We start from the raw sequence: 16,946 nt of genomic DNA, 5'->3' as shown, positions 1-16,946 counted from the left end.
CTGAGTCTAAAAGGATTATAAATAGCTGCAATATTTATAGTGAATAAAAAGTCCAACATTTTAAACTAAGAACAAAATAAACACAGGTAACATACACAATTTAATAAATGATGAAAATACCCATAATTTAATCGACGAAGACAAATAAAGAACCGTTAATAGCTATATCAGATTCAGGGGGTATATAAGGCGTATACCCCTTTTTGGTTGCAAAATTACAAATAATTTGCATAAACGATGATAAAATCGTCAAAAAACATTTCAGTAAATATTCTGTTTTCATGCCCCTTTTCTAAAATTCTGCGTCTTCCCTTGCAAAGTTAACTTGTTTTTTTATAATATCAGAAAATTACTGAAATATATAATTATTTTCCTACAAATAATATTATGTTTGGTTTCGTGCGGTTCGTCATTGTCCAAGCCTAAACAAAAAGATATTTTCAATAACTCTCGACACTTGGGAGAAATTGGAAATTGAATAACATTTATCGGTAATTCATAATCCGTTTAGCCATATTACATGTATTAAAGGTATCGGATTATTTTGAAAGAAGAATGACTATTAAGCATGTGCCATGCAATTTGCGGATTTTTTTTATAATAAAAAGCAAAAAATGCGATCATGAAACCAAAATGAATGGCAAAAAGTACCACGGACTGCTTTAAAAAACATGAAAAAAGATGTGTGACCAAGGGGTTCAGCAACGAAAAGCAGTCGAGCACAATAAATTTTCTGAAAAATACCAATTTGAATTGAATTGACTACGGAAAAATCTGTGAATCATTTTCATCCAGCAGTTATTAACATATTTACTCTTTGCAAAATGTATAACTGAGCCAATTTTCAGGCAATCTTTACGTTTTGTAGGAGATTTGCAAGGTCTGTGATTTATCCAGAAAAGTTATGTAACCTTTTGGATTTTCCATAAAATATCCGTTTATTCTTGTATTAAAGCAACCAAAAAAAAAAAAAAAAAAAACGCCTTAAGGAAAATCAATTACAAATCAACAGATCCTGGAAATTTCCAGGAACTGAAGTTCCGACACAAAAATGTGGACGGCAATTCATTAAGATCATGACTATACAGTTAATACTTGAGTGAATTTCCTACGCAATCAAACACCGATCTTAAAGTAAAACGGAGGACACAGCATAGCTAATAGTCACGCTTCCATGTTGTGCCACTATCGTTATTATGAATGTTCCCAATGATAGTTACTCATATTCATCTAAGAACCCAATGGAGTATTCTTTAAATTAAAGTTTTATCTATATTAATTTTTGACTGAAACAACACAAAGCCATGTTTCCTATGTATAATGATTGGGGGTATGTATGTGACTTTGAAAAAGTTTTTCAACCGGGAGTGACCTTGGATGAATCATAAGTAGTTATAATAGTTTACACTTATTAGAGTAAAAAATGCCTGGAAATCATACTGCTTTATTTTGACTCTGTTTGTAGTCTTGTTGGGCACAGAAAATAATCTTATCAAACAGGGGTGATTTGTTTTTTAATCGGAGGTTATTTGTAACAATTACATGTAACTTGCAATACCAATACATTTTAAAAATGATGTATAATTTTTGAATATCTTTCTTTAAACTCATTTCAACCTGAACCATCAACGTATTTAAAGACCCGAAAATGTTCTCGGTGTTTACGTACATGTGATATCATAACAGGCGTCGAGCACGGCATAAGTTATTCTTTACATTTGACATGTGTGCTCGTTCCATTTCGTCACGGAAATAAGCACTGATCTGTGCTCCATTCCCTATGGACATGATAAACATGAATTGTTGTATAATGTTGCTATCAAAAGTTCCAGAACTTTTAGGATCTCTATGCTAACAGTATATATCGACATAACTATTCAGGTTCTTGGCCTCAAGTGACTTCTATTTGTGCCACACTCCATCCTTCGAATTTCATAAGCTTAGGCAAAGAACCTGAATATGTCGATGTTTATTGAAAAAATAGATTCCCTCCCCTGAAAATTCCCATAAAAAGTCCCGTAAATAACTATTTCTGAATCATATCTATAATACAATGATATAGTTACTATATTTCCTCATTCATTATATAGCATTGTCATAAATAAATATAGTCCTGAACATGCATGAAATATTTGCCACGACCGTTAATATTACAGAAATCAATCGTCAAAATAAAAATCTAAACACAGTGTATGGTATCGTAAGATGATGAATAACAACAAACTGTAAGGTGAATAAAAGGATTTCGTTTTGCGTATTCGTAAATGTAACAACAACCCAACTACATAAAAACAAAATATTTCTAGAGGTGAAGACACGGTCTTAAACAAGTAACAAGGGATATTAGAATATGATTTGTTCTAATCCAATATGGCTTTTTAGGAGTGATGCATAAACCCAAGAGAGATTAAGACGGATCCATAATCAACAGCTCCCGTAAATGAAAAAAGAAAACATATATCATTAAAAAAATCTCTATTTTGTAAAACAGAGAAAAGTTCTTTTCAATTTTAACAGTAAAACTGTTTGATCTGAATATTTGAATATAGCCTGATACAATCGGTAAGGGATAAGTCATTATTTATCTCCAGGGACGGCAAATAAAGAGGAGGTCAGAAAAAAATTGGTACCTGAAAAAAGGGGGGTCAGAGGTTTCTTTATGCTTGATCTTTTTTATGTTGGTTTAAAATTTTGGTTACAATAAAAAGAATAAATTAGTGTGAACCAGACAATATTTGTAACCTAACAAACCTATTTGGCAGAATTTTAAATGCTTAGTCTGATTACTGCAATATCTGATTGCATTTTTCACATTATTGGATAAAAACATCACATAAATTACTGAATTTACAGTTGAGTATATGTGAACAGATACGTATTACATAAAATACTATGGCTTTTAAAAAGGTATACAAACTTGTTTACACAATTTATTTGATTTGAATAACTTCAGAATTCAATGGTAATGAGACTAGTATGGTAAAGTAACATATCAACAAAATGAAAAAACAAATACACAACCTTTAACACATCTCAGCATTAAGAACTAAACATAAACAATTGCAAATTGAAAAGGTGATTATTAATAATAACAATAACAATATATTGAAGTAGAACCATCGGTGGCTTTTTTAAGGTTTAAAGGATAAAGAGAGACAGACACATAACATCCCTACATGTACAAATGTAGCCAAGAGTTACAGATCTTTTGAAACTATGTGCTACAGTATCGATTGAGATATTCGGGTCATGGTTTAAACGATATTTTATTGAATAAATGAAATCATGCTATATAAAACAATACATTATATATAATAGGTTCCGCCGATAAACAAACAATTGTTGAAGGCCGTACGCTTGCATATAATTGCTTACGTCCACTTCATTTGAACTTTGGTGGATAGTTGTCTCATTGGCAATCGTACCACATCTCCTCATTTTATAAACATTGCTTAAAGCTTGTTTATTTTCATCCATCTCCAAAAAAATTATGAGATACAACATAATTAAAACTTGGAGCATACTGTTGCTTGATCTTCTAGTTTCAGCCTGAAGTGATTCCTTTTTAAGACACACTCCATCCCTCGAAAAGAAGATTAGATATTTTTTCTGAAAATTCGCATAACAAGAAAGGCTTGTAAATGCTTATCTTTAATACAATGATATAGCAACAATATTTTTTCTGAACCCCCCCCCCCCCCCCCTTTCTATATTTCCTCATGTATAATCTGTATATCCATTTATATCTTGGCCTCAGTCAAAAATCTTCTTTTTAATTTGAACAAAAATTCCGCAAACGAATATTTACTCTTTATCATTTTCGTTTCTTGTATTTTTCACTATGAATATCTATGCTATTGTTTTTATATGTTCAAACTACCTTCGTATAAATGATTATGATTATTTGTCTTCGAATGTTTTGTATGTTTATTTTTCGGTTGAGTGTTCAGTGTTATACTTTAAGATGGTTTTTCATGTATGGTATTAATTGACTACCAACGATTATGTTATTTACTTTATTGCACCGTTGCCACCTTTTCATCTTAAAACTATACGAAACGATGATGATTCATTATATAGCATTGTCTGAAATAAATATCGTCCTTAACATGCATTAAATATTTGCAACCGAACATTAATATACTAGTAACAGAAATCAACCTGTAAATAAAAGTCTAAACACAGTGTATGGTATCGTAAGATGAGGAACAACAAAAACCATGAGGTGAATAAAAGGATTTTGTTTTGCGTATTCGTAAATGTAACAACAATCCAACTACATATACATAAAAACAAAAGACTTCTAGAGGTAAAGACACGGTCTTAAACAAGTAACAAGTGATATTAAAATATGATTTGTTCTAATCCAATATGGCTTTCTAGAAGTGATGCATAAACCCACGAGAGATTAAGACGGATCCATAATCAACAGCTCCCGTAAATGACAAAAGAAAACATATATCATTAAAACTATCTTTATTTTGTAAAACAGAGAAAAGTTCTCCGTTTTTACAGTGAAACTGATCATGAACATTTAGGGACCGGTAATTTTTTATCTCCAGGGGTGGCAAATAAAGAGGAGAGGGGGAGGAGGGAATTTGGAACCTGGAAAAGTGGGAGCAGAGGTTTCTTTATGTTGGAAGAAGGGGGGTCATGATTTTTTTAATTTTCAAATTGAAAAAAAAAAAAAATAACAAAAATAACAAATAAATAAATAAAAGGGGAGAAGTGACAAACATGATAAAAGATTGAGAGGGAGAATTGTTGTTTTTGTACAAAGTATACACCACAATTCCATTGGAGAAATACAATTTGACATGGTTCCTGTTTTCATATTTTTACTCTTGGTTTCTGGAACTTCTTTGACGTAGTAGTCAGAACTGTAAATTCAGGAATAATCTTGATCTTATTTATGTTGGTTTTAAATTCCGGTTATAATAAAACGAATAAATTAGTGTGAACCAGACAATATTTATTACCCAACGAACCTATTTGGCAGAATTTGAAATGCTTATTCTAATTACTGCAATATTTTTCACATTCTCAGATGAAAACATTACATAAATTACTGAATTAAAGTACAGATAAATGTACAGATACGTATTACGTAAAATGTGATGGCTTTTAAAAGAAATACTAACGGTTAACACAATTTATTTGATTCGAATAACTTCAGAATTCATTGGTAATGAGACTTGTATGAATAAAGTAACATATCAACAAAATGAAAAACAAAAATACAACCTTTAACACATCTTGTCATTGAGAACTAAACATAAAAAATTGCAAAAGGGATTTATCAATACATGAAATAACAATAACAATATCATGAATGAATGAGAAACATTGGTGGCATATCTCCCTTTTCCAATAAATGTACATTTATGAAGGTAATATTTTTTTCCATTGGACTTAAACAGATCGGGAACACTACTTTATATGTTTAAGGACAAATAGAGACAAATACATAACATCCATACATGTACAAATGTAGCCTCATTTTTTTATGGAGATAAGTATTGTACTGTAGTATTTAAAGCACCAAAAATAAAAAAAACTCATAAAAAATAGAACATATATAAAAATGGGACTAGTAAATGCAGTATGAATAAATAAAACTGCAGGTCACCAAAATGAAAACCGTGGCACAATTTTTAACACACCTACATATTCAACATAAAAGATAAACTCTTTATTCTATGGTCACTGGAGGTAAAAATTGTAGTATTTGAAACATCAAACATAAACAAATCTCATAAAAAATAAAACATACCATCATTAATAATTAAGGTCAGATGTGAATCTACATGTATGCGTAATCATTACATCTTTTTTTCCAACATAGTGAACATACATTTATAAAATCTGTTTTGTTTGATGTATTTGCATCATTTGGTGTCTAATATAACATTTTATATTGCTTTAATATCTAGTAATTTTTGGTATTTGATTAGCAATTTAAACCAATAAAAGCAGAATTAAATAAAAAATTTACAGTAATTTTGACAATTTTTTTGTAGTTCTAGTTTTATTCATGTGATAAACACATACCTTAATGTTGAAGTCACAATTTACTACAATGTATATGCTCATAATGTGGAAGTAAACTAATTTACATTTTAAGAGTTCAGTGTAATAAGTCTGCAGTAGAAATGTCATGCGAATTAATACTCAAAAAAGAAAACTGAAATCTGATACAGGTTAATTATTAGTACAAATGTATTTCGACTGAATATTCAATTTAGAAAAATTAAACCTGATACAGGCTAAGTATTTCTAATGAATATTCAATAAGGAAAACTGAAACCTGATATACATGTAGACTAGGTATTTCGAATACATATACTAAAGAGAAAACTGAAACCTGATCTAGGCTTAGTATTTTAAATGAAGTGAAGAAAACTGAGAAATGATACAGGCTAGGTAAAGTAATGAATTAATAAAATAGAATATAAAGAAACCGGATTACAATACTGTTAAACTACACTTGAAAAACAAGACCGGGTATTTGTCCTCGTGCTTCATTTGTATATTTTCCTGAAGTCAACAAAGAACTCAAAAATGTAACAACAAAATCACCTCCATTTGTAACTTTCTGAACATATTAGTTTCCCCTAAAAGTAAATGGCCCTTTTATATTTAAGTGTATAGTGTATCGAGTGTCTACATCTACATTCACTGAAGGTTCTAACCATATTTCATAGATTTCTTGGCCTGGGATAGTTTATTTTTGTTTGTTTGGTACTAAAAACAGAACAAACATAGAAGATATTAATTGTTATTTCACTGGAGAAAGAAGATGATCAAGTCAAAGTTCAATCATCTAAGACTTGTAAATGAAAGACGGAAGCTTTCAAACGGCGATCAAACTCGTCACAATGGCATTGTCACTTCAACAACGAACTACACAAAAACCAGGGCACAAAGCACACGTCTTTTTAGCTGTTCATTGGGTTGCATGTCAGCCAGCTATACCTACACTCCATGTTTAAAGAATATTGAAAGTACCAGCATATATATATATATGTTTTATTGGTGTTGTCTTACAGTTATCAGCTACATGTACATTATAGAGCATTTATTATATAAACCCATATGAAAAGAAGCTTGAAGGTACACTATGAAGGTAAAGAACTTAAGAACTTAAGTTATACATCTGATTTATTTCTATTCATTATATCATACATTCCAACAATTATTCAAAACAATCATAAACTTTAAGCTCACACAATCATGCACGTACTATTCCAAAACAAAAAGCACTAAATATTTAGCGTAACTACTTCATGCACTTTAACAGTACACAATCATTCAAATCATGAAATATTTCATTTAAAAAACAACACTACAATGTTTCGAGTAACTACTTTATAAAATTTAAAAGAGTATAAAATATTTTTTTAAAAACACATTGTACAACATTGTACAAACGTATGCGAACGTGTATTGGGAGCGAACGGACCGGACACCTACATATCATACGAAATGAATAATAAAAATGTAATTTTTGAAAATCAAGAATTTACCATGTTTACATTTGGAACATACTTGAGACTAAAATAATGGCATTAATCAATTGAAAAACCTTTTCAAATGAGAATTAGTACTCAAAAAAGGAAATTGAAAGATGATACAGGCTAAGTATTTCGAATAAATATTCAATATGGAAAGCTGAAACCTGATACAGGCTAAGTATTTCGAATAGATATAAACAGAGAAAACTGAAACATGATATAGGCTAGATAAAGAAACGAAATAATAAAATAGAGTGTAAAGAAACCGAATTACAATGCTGTTAAACTACACTTGAAAAACAAGACCGGGTATTTGCCCTCGTGCTTCATTTGTATTTTTACCTGAAGTTAACAAAGGACGCAAAAATGTAATAGCAAAATCACCTCCATTCGTAACTTTCTGAATATATTCTTGTCCCCTAAAAGTAGCAGGCCCTTTCATATTTAAATGTACAGTGTATCGAGTTTGTGCATTTACATTCACTGAAGGTTCTAACCATATTTCATAAATTTCTTGGCCTGAGATAGAGTTTATTTTTGTTTGTTTGGTACTAAGAACAGAACAACCATGTAAGATATTGATTGTTATTTCACTGGAGCCTGAATACTTTTCAGATCCAAACAGAAGAACGGATGACAATTCCGCATCTTTCGACGTTTGGAAATCAACACAATGATCATCTAGACCATAATAACCCCAAATAGTACTTGTATCTACTTTACACCTTTGAACACGAACAATCTTGGATAGGCGACCCTTCGAAGAGAAAATGTCAGTCTGTTTGTCATTGAAATGTTTATAAACCTCATCTTTTTCCTTAAGGGTAAGAATGCACTTCGATGAAACTTCGTCCGTGAAAAAATTTGGATCCATACAAGGGAATCGTATAAGGTATAATAAATCACCAAGAGATTGTCTTATGTTGTGATCTGTCATCAATATACTTTGTTCTTCACACCTCTGTTTTGCCCATAAGATCATCCTTTCAAAGACATTTTCCTCTTCGCAAACTAATTTATCAGAATGTACAATTAGTTGAAGGCATTCCGCAGATAAATGTAGGAAATCAAGTGATTTTAGGCATCCTCTTCCTTTCTTTAGAATTAAATTCAGTGCTTTCTCTTCCAATTCCTTCATTTGGAAATCATGTGCAGTTTGAAATACAGTACATGCATGTTCAATATCTATATTTGTAGATAAAAATTTACTACATTGGTCTTTCAGAGATTGTAACATATACTTGTCTGATCCATATACAACTCCTCCAACATTTTCAAAGTCCAAAGCTATTGTGTCAGTATATATATACCTGAAAAAAAAAAAAAAAAAAAAAAAAACATTTTGCTATATAACCTTTTCAACTTTCAAGGGTTTCCTTTGGGTAAATTTTCTTTTTCACCGTCCCTTTCGCCAAAATAAATCCTTTTGCCACTTTCAATTAGTTTTCGCCAATTTTTTTTTCCTTTTTGCAAAGAAACTAAATTTAAATTCCATCGTCGTTATCTCATGAGTACAGGATCCTGGGGGTTGCCAACAAAATAAAAATATCATGTTATCACGACACATATGTATTTGAAGTATAAAATCTTCAAAGACAATTCTCCTTTCACTTAGCCATATCTTAAATTATCTGGAATTACGCCCCCTTTTAAAAATCCTAGATCCGCCCCCATCATGTACGTTTGTGATCTTAAATAACATGTAATGTTTATTCCCAGAGTATATTAATTAATACTCCATCTCTATTTCATAATCAACATTTGTATAAATGAACACGAAATTGTTAATTTTTAGTTGCATTAATGGATACTGTTTAATTACTTTCTAAAAGCTATGAAACTTTCTTATTTCCCCCTTTTGCAGATTTCGGAGGGCTAATTATTACATTTGTATCTAAAACATCGGTAGGTCGATATTCGTCTTCCATCTATTTATCGAATATTTCCTGTCTACTGGAATGGCTCTGGATAAAATCAAAGATTTGTTTTCCTTCAAAACAGCTTTTTTTTCTGCTCCATTGTTCAAAGTTCAAAATAAAAAACATATAATAAAACCATGTTTAAACAGGTGCACCGCTAAAATGAATGTTAAGTTCACACTTCAGAACAATTATTTTTATTAAGTTGTACACACAACATTATAAACTATCAAAAGTGTTTAGTAGAAAATAGAAAATTCAGTTTTCACAAAACAAATTTACTTTATTAAAAAATAAGTATTTTCCTGATTATTTAAATGGGACAAAGTAATGAAGGGACACATTGTATTAATTCAATCATTTTATTTTGGTAAAGTCGTCGTACATATCTAACAAGTGATTGTTTTGGTTTTTTTAATTTATTTTAGCAGCCAATAATAATTCTTGTTATACCGCTCTTTTGAGTATTAATTCTTCTCCAAAGTGAATAGGCTAACAACAAAAACAAAATTCTTGAAAAAGCAAAATTTCGATTGTAAGAGTAAGTGTGACAATGCAAAGCATCTCTTGATGGATAAGCTGCAGAACCGTAGCTTAGAGCTACGGATTCACAGCTATTGAAAGATTAGTTAGGTTGAGAAAATTTTATTTTGCTTCAGCGTTTTTTTAAAACTATACAACACAAGCTCGATAGAGCTTTTCACCTAATATAAAAATAATATTAATAACAGAAAAACAATAATAACACCATGCATTCACACAGAATTTGGCATTTAGATGTGAGTCTTGGTAATGATATGTTAAGGCAAATTTGAAGTAAGAAAAAAAGTATCTACTAAAAAATTTGGAATAAGCACCAAGAAAATTAAGAATATAGATAAAAATCATGATTAAAATTTGAAATTAATAGACACAGTAATTCATTAATTAGCACTATAAAAAATAAGAGTATGAGCCATTTTAAACATAATTAAAAATCTTAAATTAAAGATATGGGTGATAATTAAGAAATTTAATCATGTTAATAAAAATGAAGCATAAGCATTCAACTGTAAACAAAGCGTCTGCAGCAAGCAAAAATCAAATAAATATATATTTAAGTAAAGCCAGACCACAAATGTGTGTACTTTGAAAAATTTGGTGAGCTGAAAATAGATCCAAGCATGGACCCATGTGGCAATCGCCTCTCTGAGTCTCCACTTAAATAACTATGCACAGAGAAACCAGATTTGACATTGTGAACATAAACTGTTAACACAAAGATATGTCTCGTCTATTTGTTATTTTGATAATGCAAATGTTGAAATTAAAATAGCAATAATTAAACATGTAAGGTATGCAAATATTCAAAGTCAATGAACCATGACTGAAGGTACAGGACTAAACAATCTCCATGGAAATGAGATGTGCCAATGCTCATACAACTGCAAACCAAATACCATTGACTTTTCATAAATCGTTCCCTTTTAAACACACCTAAACACAAACATTAACTTGTAAACTATTTAAAAGTTTTAAAGTCAATGAACCATATATAAGGGGTGGGCTTATATAATCTTCATGGAAATGAAACTTGCAAATGTCAATACATTTGCATACCGAGTATCATTGACTTAGTGGTTCATTTTAAACTGCTCTAATCACAAACTAATACATGTAAACTAAGCAAAAGTTTCAAAGTCAATAGACCATGAATGAGGGGTAAGGACCAAATATTCTCCATGGAAATGAGATGTGTTAATGCTTATACAACTGCATACCAATTATCATTGCCCTACCACTAATAGTTTCCCTTAAACTGACCTAATCACAAACTAATACATGAAAACTAAGCAAAAGTTTTAAAATCAATAGACAATGAATGAGGAGGTGGGTCCAAATAATCTCCATGGAAATGAGATATGCCAATGCTTATACAACTGCATATCAAATATCATAGACCTACCACTAGTGGTTCCCCATAAACTGACCTAATCACAAAATAATACATGTAAACTAAGCAAAGTTCCAAAGTCAATAGACCTTGACTAAGGGGGCGGGGCCAAATAATTTCCATGGTAATGAGATGTGCCAATGCTAATACAACTGCATACCAAATATCATTGACATACCCCTAGTGGTTACCCATAAACTGACCTAATCACAAACTAATACATGTAAACTAGGCAAAGTTTCAAAGTCAATAGACCTTGACTGACGGGGCAGGGCCCAATAATCTCCATGGTAATGAGATGTGCCAATGTTAATATAACTGCATACCAAATATCATTGACCTACCACTAGTGGTTCACCATGAACTAGACCTAATCACAAACTAATACATTGTTGACGCTGTCGCCGTCGCCGCCGCCGGTAACAGCATACCTATGTCTCGCTTTTTGACTCCGTCAAGGCGAGACAAAAAAGCAAACATAAGCAGATTTTAACAACCTGCACTCTGCATTTTTTCCAAATATTTATAGTTAGTGTCTGTGCAGAAGTGCAATGCGAGAGGGCAACAATTAAAGTTACTTAGCATGCTTTGTGAAATATATGAATGTATTCTTAAATATTCAAAGTTCTATACACTTCATGGCCAAATATTCGATATTAAATTTATGAACGAAATAGATGAAGGGAAATAGGCAAATCTGTCTAACATCAACAAAAAGTAAATAAAAAAGTCTAATGAAAAATGCATGGATAGGAAAACCAGAACAACTAGATTTTGGAATCAAAAAAAAGTTTAATATAGCTAAATGCCAAAAAAGGAAAAAAAACGCATTTGATTTAACAATAACCTTACTTTCCTTGTTTTCTATAGAATAGGTACACCAACCCTAAAAATAAAATAAGAATGTGACTCAGGACATGAATGCCCCCTCTCTAGATTTGCAATTTTCCCAGTCAAAAAGGGGCATAACTCTAGAACGGTAAATGACTCATTACCCAAATTCGAACTCTGATTGTGTGTTGTGATTTTTAGCATTGTGTATGAATTTCATAAAATCTGGATGAGGCAAACTTAAGTTAGTTCTGAAACGAAAAAAATTGCAATTTTCCAAGTTATAAGGGGGCATATTACTCTAGAATGATTAACTGCCCAAATTCAAACTCTAAAAATGTAATTCCTTATTTTGTTATTCATGCAAAAAAAATGTTGAATATAATTAGCTTTGACACAACAAGCTTTTAAGAGAAACCATTACCTTTACAATAAACACATTTTTAAGAAAAAAGATTGTACTATGTAATTACAGGATGCAATGTTGCACATACTAGAATGCAGTTAATGGACATCAACTATTATTATAACGGATATCCGCTAAATGGATATAAATGTCTAACGCCTTGATGTCTGCAGACAGTAACATATATACAAGATAAATAACAAGACATATACAAGTCAGATAAATATGTACACCCCACCAGAACAATACTTCATTGGATTAAACCTTTGATACCAACAAAGTCAAATACATTAACACTAATCAAACATGCACTACCCACACTCATCTGTGTCCACACTTGTTCAAAATTTAAAGATATCATATCAGTTTCAATTATTTCCTGCTACAGCACATTCAAATACCATAAAAAAATGTTCCTTGCAGAAACCAGGGCGAAAGATGATTATGTTTTCTATGGAAATTTATAGATAAAACATTATTTCCTGAGAGAATGCAAATCACATGAACGAATTACCTGATGTTTCATAAGGGAACAAATGTGCCCTATGGAAATCTGTAGAGTGAAATACTTTGTGTGCTTGACCTTTTAGATTACTTTCTAAAAGTGCATTAGTTTCTTCTCGACATTTACTGCCTAATGATGAATTATTTATAAAAATAGCAATTCATTAAGAGCATACAATACAGGTACAGGGGAGATAATGACGTCAAATAACGTATGTTTTTTTTCGCAACGTAAAACTGTGACATATTGGGAAAGATGAATTTTTCGAACTCATTGTTATCATAAGCTTGAAAACGAGTGCAGTGACCACTTTAATAACTATTTTTTTAAAATGACATTTGGCTTGATTATGTATGAATATCATTTGTAACAAATCACCGATTTTAAAATCAAATAAATATACCACAAAAAGTGCCATGTTTTATCTAAACTTTTGAAAAAGTTAATGAAAATGAATTATTTCCACAGAATTGTTGCACAAATTTAGGGCACACTTTTGTAAATAAAATATTCAAAATGTTCTTTATAAAAGTCCTTTCGAAACAAAAAAGTTAGGTATGTCTATCAAATGGATAGAAATATTCGAGAAACAAAAAATTTGAGTAAATGTATAAAATTTTGACCCCATATATCTCCAAAAGTAGCACATGAAGGTATATATCTTATTACACATTTGAAATGACTAGGTGAAAAAAATGCTTATACATGTTGTATGCACATTTTCGTAAACAAAAATCACAGTAGAATCAAAACTGTATCATATGCCTTTCAATATATCAAACTACCTGTGTTTATCATAAATGAAACATACTGTAATATTAAACTAAAATCTTCATATCTGACGTCGGGAATATCAACAACCCCCTTTTCTGCCAAAGGACCGTCAAACATTCTGTAAAACACAGGACTAGCGCTGGCGAGCATGTACCTATGTGCTTTGGTTGGTGACTTGTTTGGTCCGACATTGAACGTAATGTCACACATCAGCTGGTTATCTAACATATCCTTCATGCGGTCTGGCAAGGATTTCCCCATCTTTGTTTCCATTGTCACCTGAAATTTAATAATACAATGAATAAGAGGACAAATATATGTGTATGTCTTTTGATTGAGTTAAGCCATTTCAATTGATATTTTATAGTGTGTCTTTCTATGTTTTGATGTTACACTATTGTTTCAGATAAGGGTGAAGGTTTTGTACCATTAAAACGTTTAAACCCGCTGCAATTGTGTGCACTTGTCCTAAGTCAGGAATCTGATGTTCAGTAGTCGTCGTTTGTTGACGTGGTTCATAAGTGTTTCTCGTTTCTCGTTTTTTATATAGATTAGACCGGTGGTTTTCCCTTTTGAATGGTTTTACACTAGTAATTTTTAGGGCCCTTTATAGCTTGCTGTGCGGTGTGAGCCAAGGCTCTGTGTTGAAGACCATACTTTGACCTATAATGGTTTACTTTTAAAAATTGTGACTTCGATGGAGAGTTGTCTCATTGGCACTCATACCACATCTTCTAATATCTATGTATATATCCTGTAAAAGGGGATATTTTTGCGAATTATTATTGCGGAGATTTGATTGCACAAAGTTTTCCAAGGGGGTAAAATATTACATCTCTGGGGTTAATTAATCATTTTATCAGGTCAACAATCTTATAATATGACTTTTTGATCCATCTCCAATTTTTGAGTATTTGCTTGAGATATTTAACTGATCCTAATTTTATAATATATATATTATTTGCTTTGACAGTTGGTTACTTTTATAAGATGAAATATTCAATAAAATTTACCAGCTGGAAAGAGACACCTAGCATGCCTAGGAATCATTTATAACATCGAAAAAAAAAAAAAAGAAAATGTATAACAATTGATGTAACATGTACCTTGGAATAACTATTTTAAGGTACAGGTTAGCTGTTCCAATTCTTAAATATTAATCTCATGATTTTTCCCACAGTCATTATGTTTTGCAAAAAAAGATTCCCTAGGCTTTTAGCAAATGAGAAAACAGAAAATTTATAGCCTTTCATAATAGTATAGGTCTCAAAATTTACATTAACGAATCAGGTTATATTTCAAGTTGACGAGCATTTCTTGCTTTCAAATGGTGAAATAAGACAAGAACTAACCAGTGAACTGAAAATGCAAGTAATTATCAGTCAGAGCTCTGACATAAACAAGCCAGAATAAAATGACTTCTTCCTGTCAAAAAAGTGATTATGGGCTTTACAAAAATACATAAGAAATACAGAGTTTCGATTGATCTCATGTTACAAATAGAATTTCAAGCAAGAAGACTCGCTTTCATTATCCATAGTGCATGATACCAGATGGTACTGAACGACCAAACTAAGAGATAGCAAACCTGGCAGTGGGAATTAAGATGAGATGGGCAGCTAATAAGGGAGCCTTTTTGGACACAAATAGTTAATTATTCTAACCAGTAACTACAATGTAAGTACTAGCTGAGTCTACTTAATCCACACAACTTAATCATGTTAATATCTCAGTAAGTTTGCTCAAACTGTTACTTTATTTTAAGGTTATCAGTCACCTACATTGTATTATGCTCTTAATAATCAAGATAAGTAGAGTCGAAAACATCTGTTACATTTACACAGTATACCGATTCTTTTACCATAATGAGATAGTTATATGAGAAACTGTACTATTTTTAGTAACACTACAAGTATGTCATCTAATGTCAAGCTTATTTAATAAAATGCTTCGCTGAGCGCAGCCTAATACGACCGAAGAGGTCGAACCCTGAACAGTTTGGGCAAATTTGGACACAATATGCAAGCTTGATACTGTCTGAATTTGGATTTTGATAAAAAAAATTTGACATAACAATATAGGTTTCTGACAAAAAAATAAATGTGGCCAAAGATCTTACAAATCTATTGCGCAATACTGTGCAATTGAAGATTTCTTTTTGAAACTTTTCAAAAATTCTAAATTTTAAAAATTTTGAAAAAAAAATATGAATCCCTTAAAAAAATTGGAAAAAAATTACCCCCCCCCCCCCCAACTTTTTTAAAACCCCCCTTGGAGCAATAATCCCAAAACTCAATCCTAGCCTTTTCTTTGTAGTATGGAACATTGTAGTACAAATTCAAAGAGATCCATACACTTAAACACAAGTTATTGTCTGGAAACTAGAAAAATGCTTGTTTTGGGCCCTTTTTTGGCCCCTAATTCCTGCATGTTTGGGGCAATTAACCCCAAACTCAATCACAGCCTTTCCATTGTTATATGGAACCTTGTGGTACAATGTCAGAGAGATTCATACACTTACACACAAGTTATTGTCTGGAAACTAGAAAAATGCTTGTTTGTGCCCCCTTTTTGGCCTTTAATTCCTAAACTGTTGGCCCCATAACCCCTAAAATGAATCCCAAACCTTCTACTTGTAATATGAAACATTGTGGTACAATTTAAGAGCAATCGAAATACTTGTACACAAGTTATTATCCTGAAACTAGAAAAATACTTGTTTTGGTCCCCTTTTGGGCCCTATTTCCTAAACGGTTGGGACATTCATCCCCAAAATCAATCCCTACCTTCCTTTTGTGGTATTGAACCTTCTTAAAAAATTTCATAGAATAAGAATTAGAATAAGAATTTTATTAGTTTAAAATCCAAACAATAGGATTGTTACTAACTAAACAAACCAACACAAAACCAAAACAAAACAAACAAACAGACAGACAGGCATATTAATGACAAAACGATGGACATTAAACAATACAAACATGTAGCATTGAAAAAAAAAATAAAGATTATTAATATTAAGTATAATACTATTTTTGACAGCATGCCTCCTCTATAAAATTATAAA

The 16,946-nt window shown here is 31.3% G+C and overlaps 1 protein-coding gene across 1 annotated transcript in view; it reads right to left on the bottom strand.

The window, feature by feature from the left end:
* Nucleotides 1–6,687: 6,687 nt before the first annotated feature.
* Nucleotides 6,688–16,946, bottom strand: part of LOC127714015 (BTB/POZ domain-containing protein 6-like) — a 160,064-nt gene continuing 149,805 nt past the window's right edge. The window contains exons 3-5 of the mRNA XM_052219964.1: nucleotides 13,920–14,036; nucleotides 7,993–8,824; nucleotides 6,688–6,744 (exon numbers count right to left, since the gene is read on the bottom strand). Of these exons, the coding sequence (XP_052075924.1) occupies nucleotides 6,688–6,744; nucleotides 7,993–8,824; nucleotides 13,920–14,036 (1,006 nt within the window). The remainder of the gene's footprint in view (nucleotides 6,745–7,992; nucleotides 8,825–13,919; nucleotides 14,037–16,946) is intronic.

This window comes from Mytilus californianus, unplaced genomic scaffold, assembly GCF_021869535.1.
Source record: "Mytilus californianus isolate M0D057914Y unplaced genomic scaffold, xbMytCali1.0.p SCAF_9, whole genome shotgun sequence".
In the NCBI taxonomy this organism is placed as follows: domain Eukaryota; kingdom Metazoa; phylum Mollusca; class Bivalvia; order Mytilida; family Mytilidae; genus Mytilus; species Mytilus californianus.
This window is presented reverse-complemented; position numbering and strand designations above follow the sequence as displayed.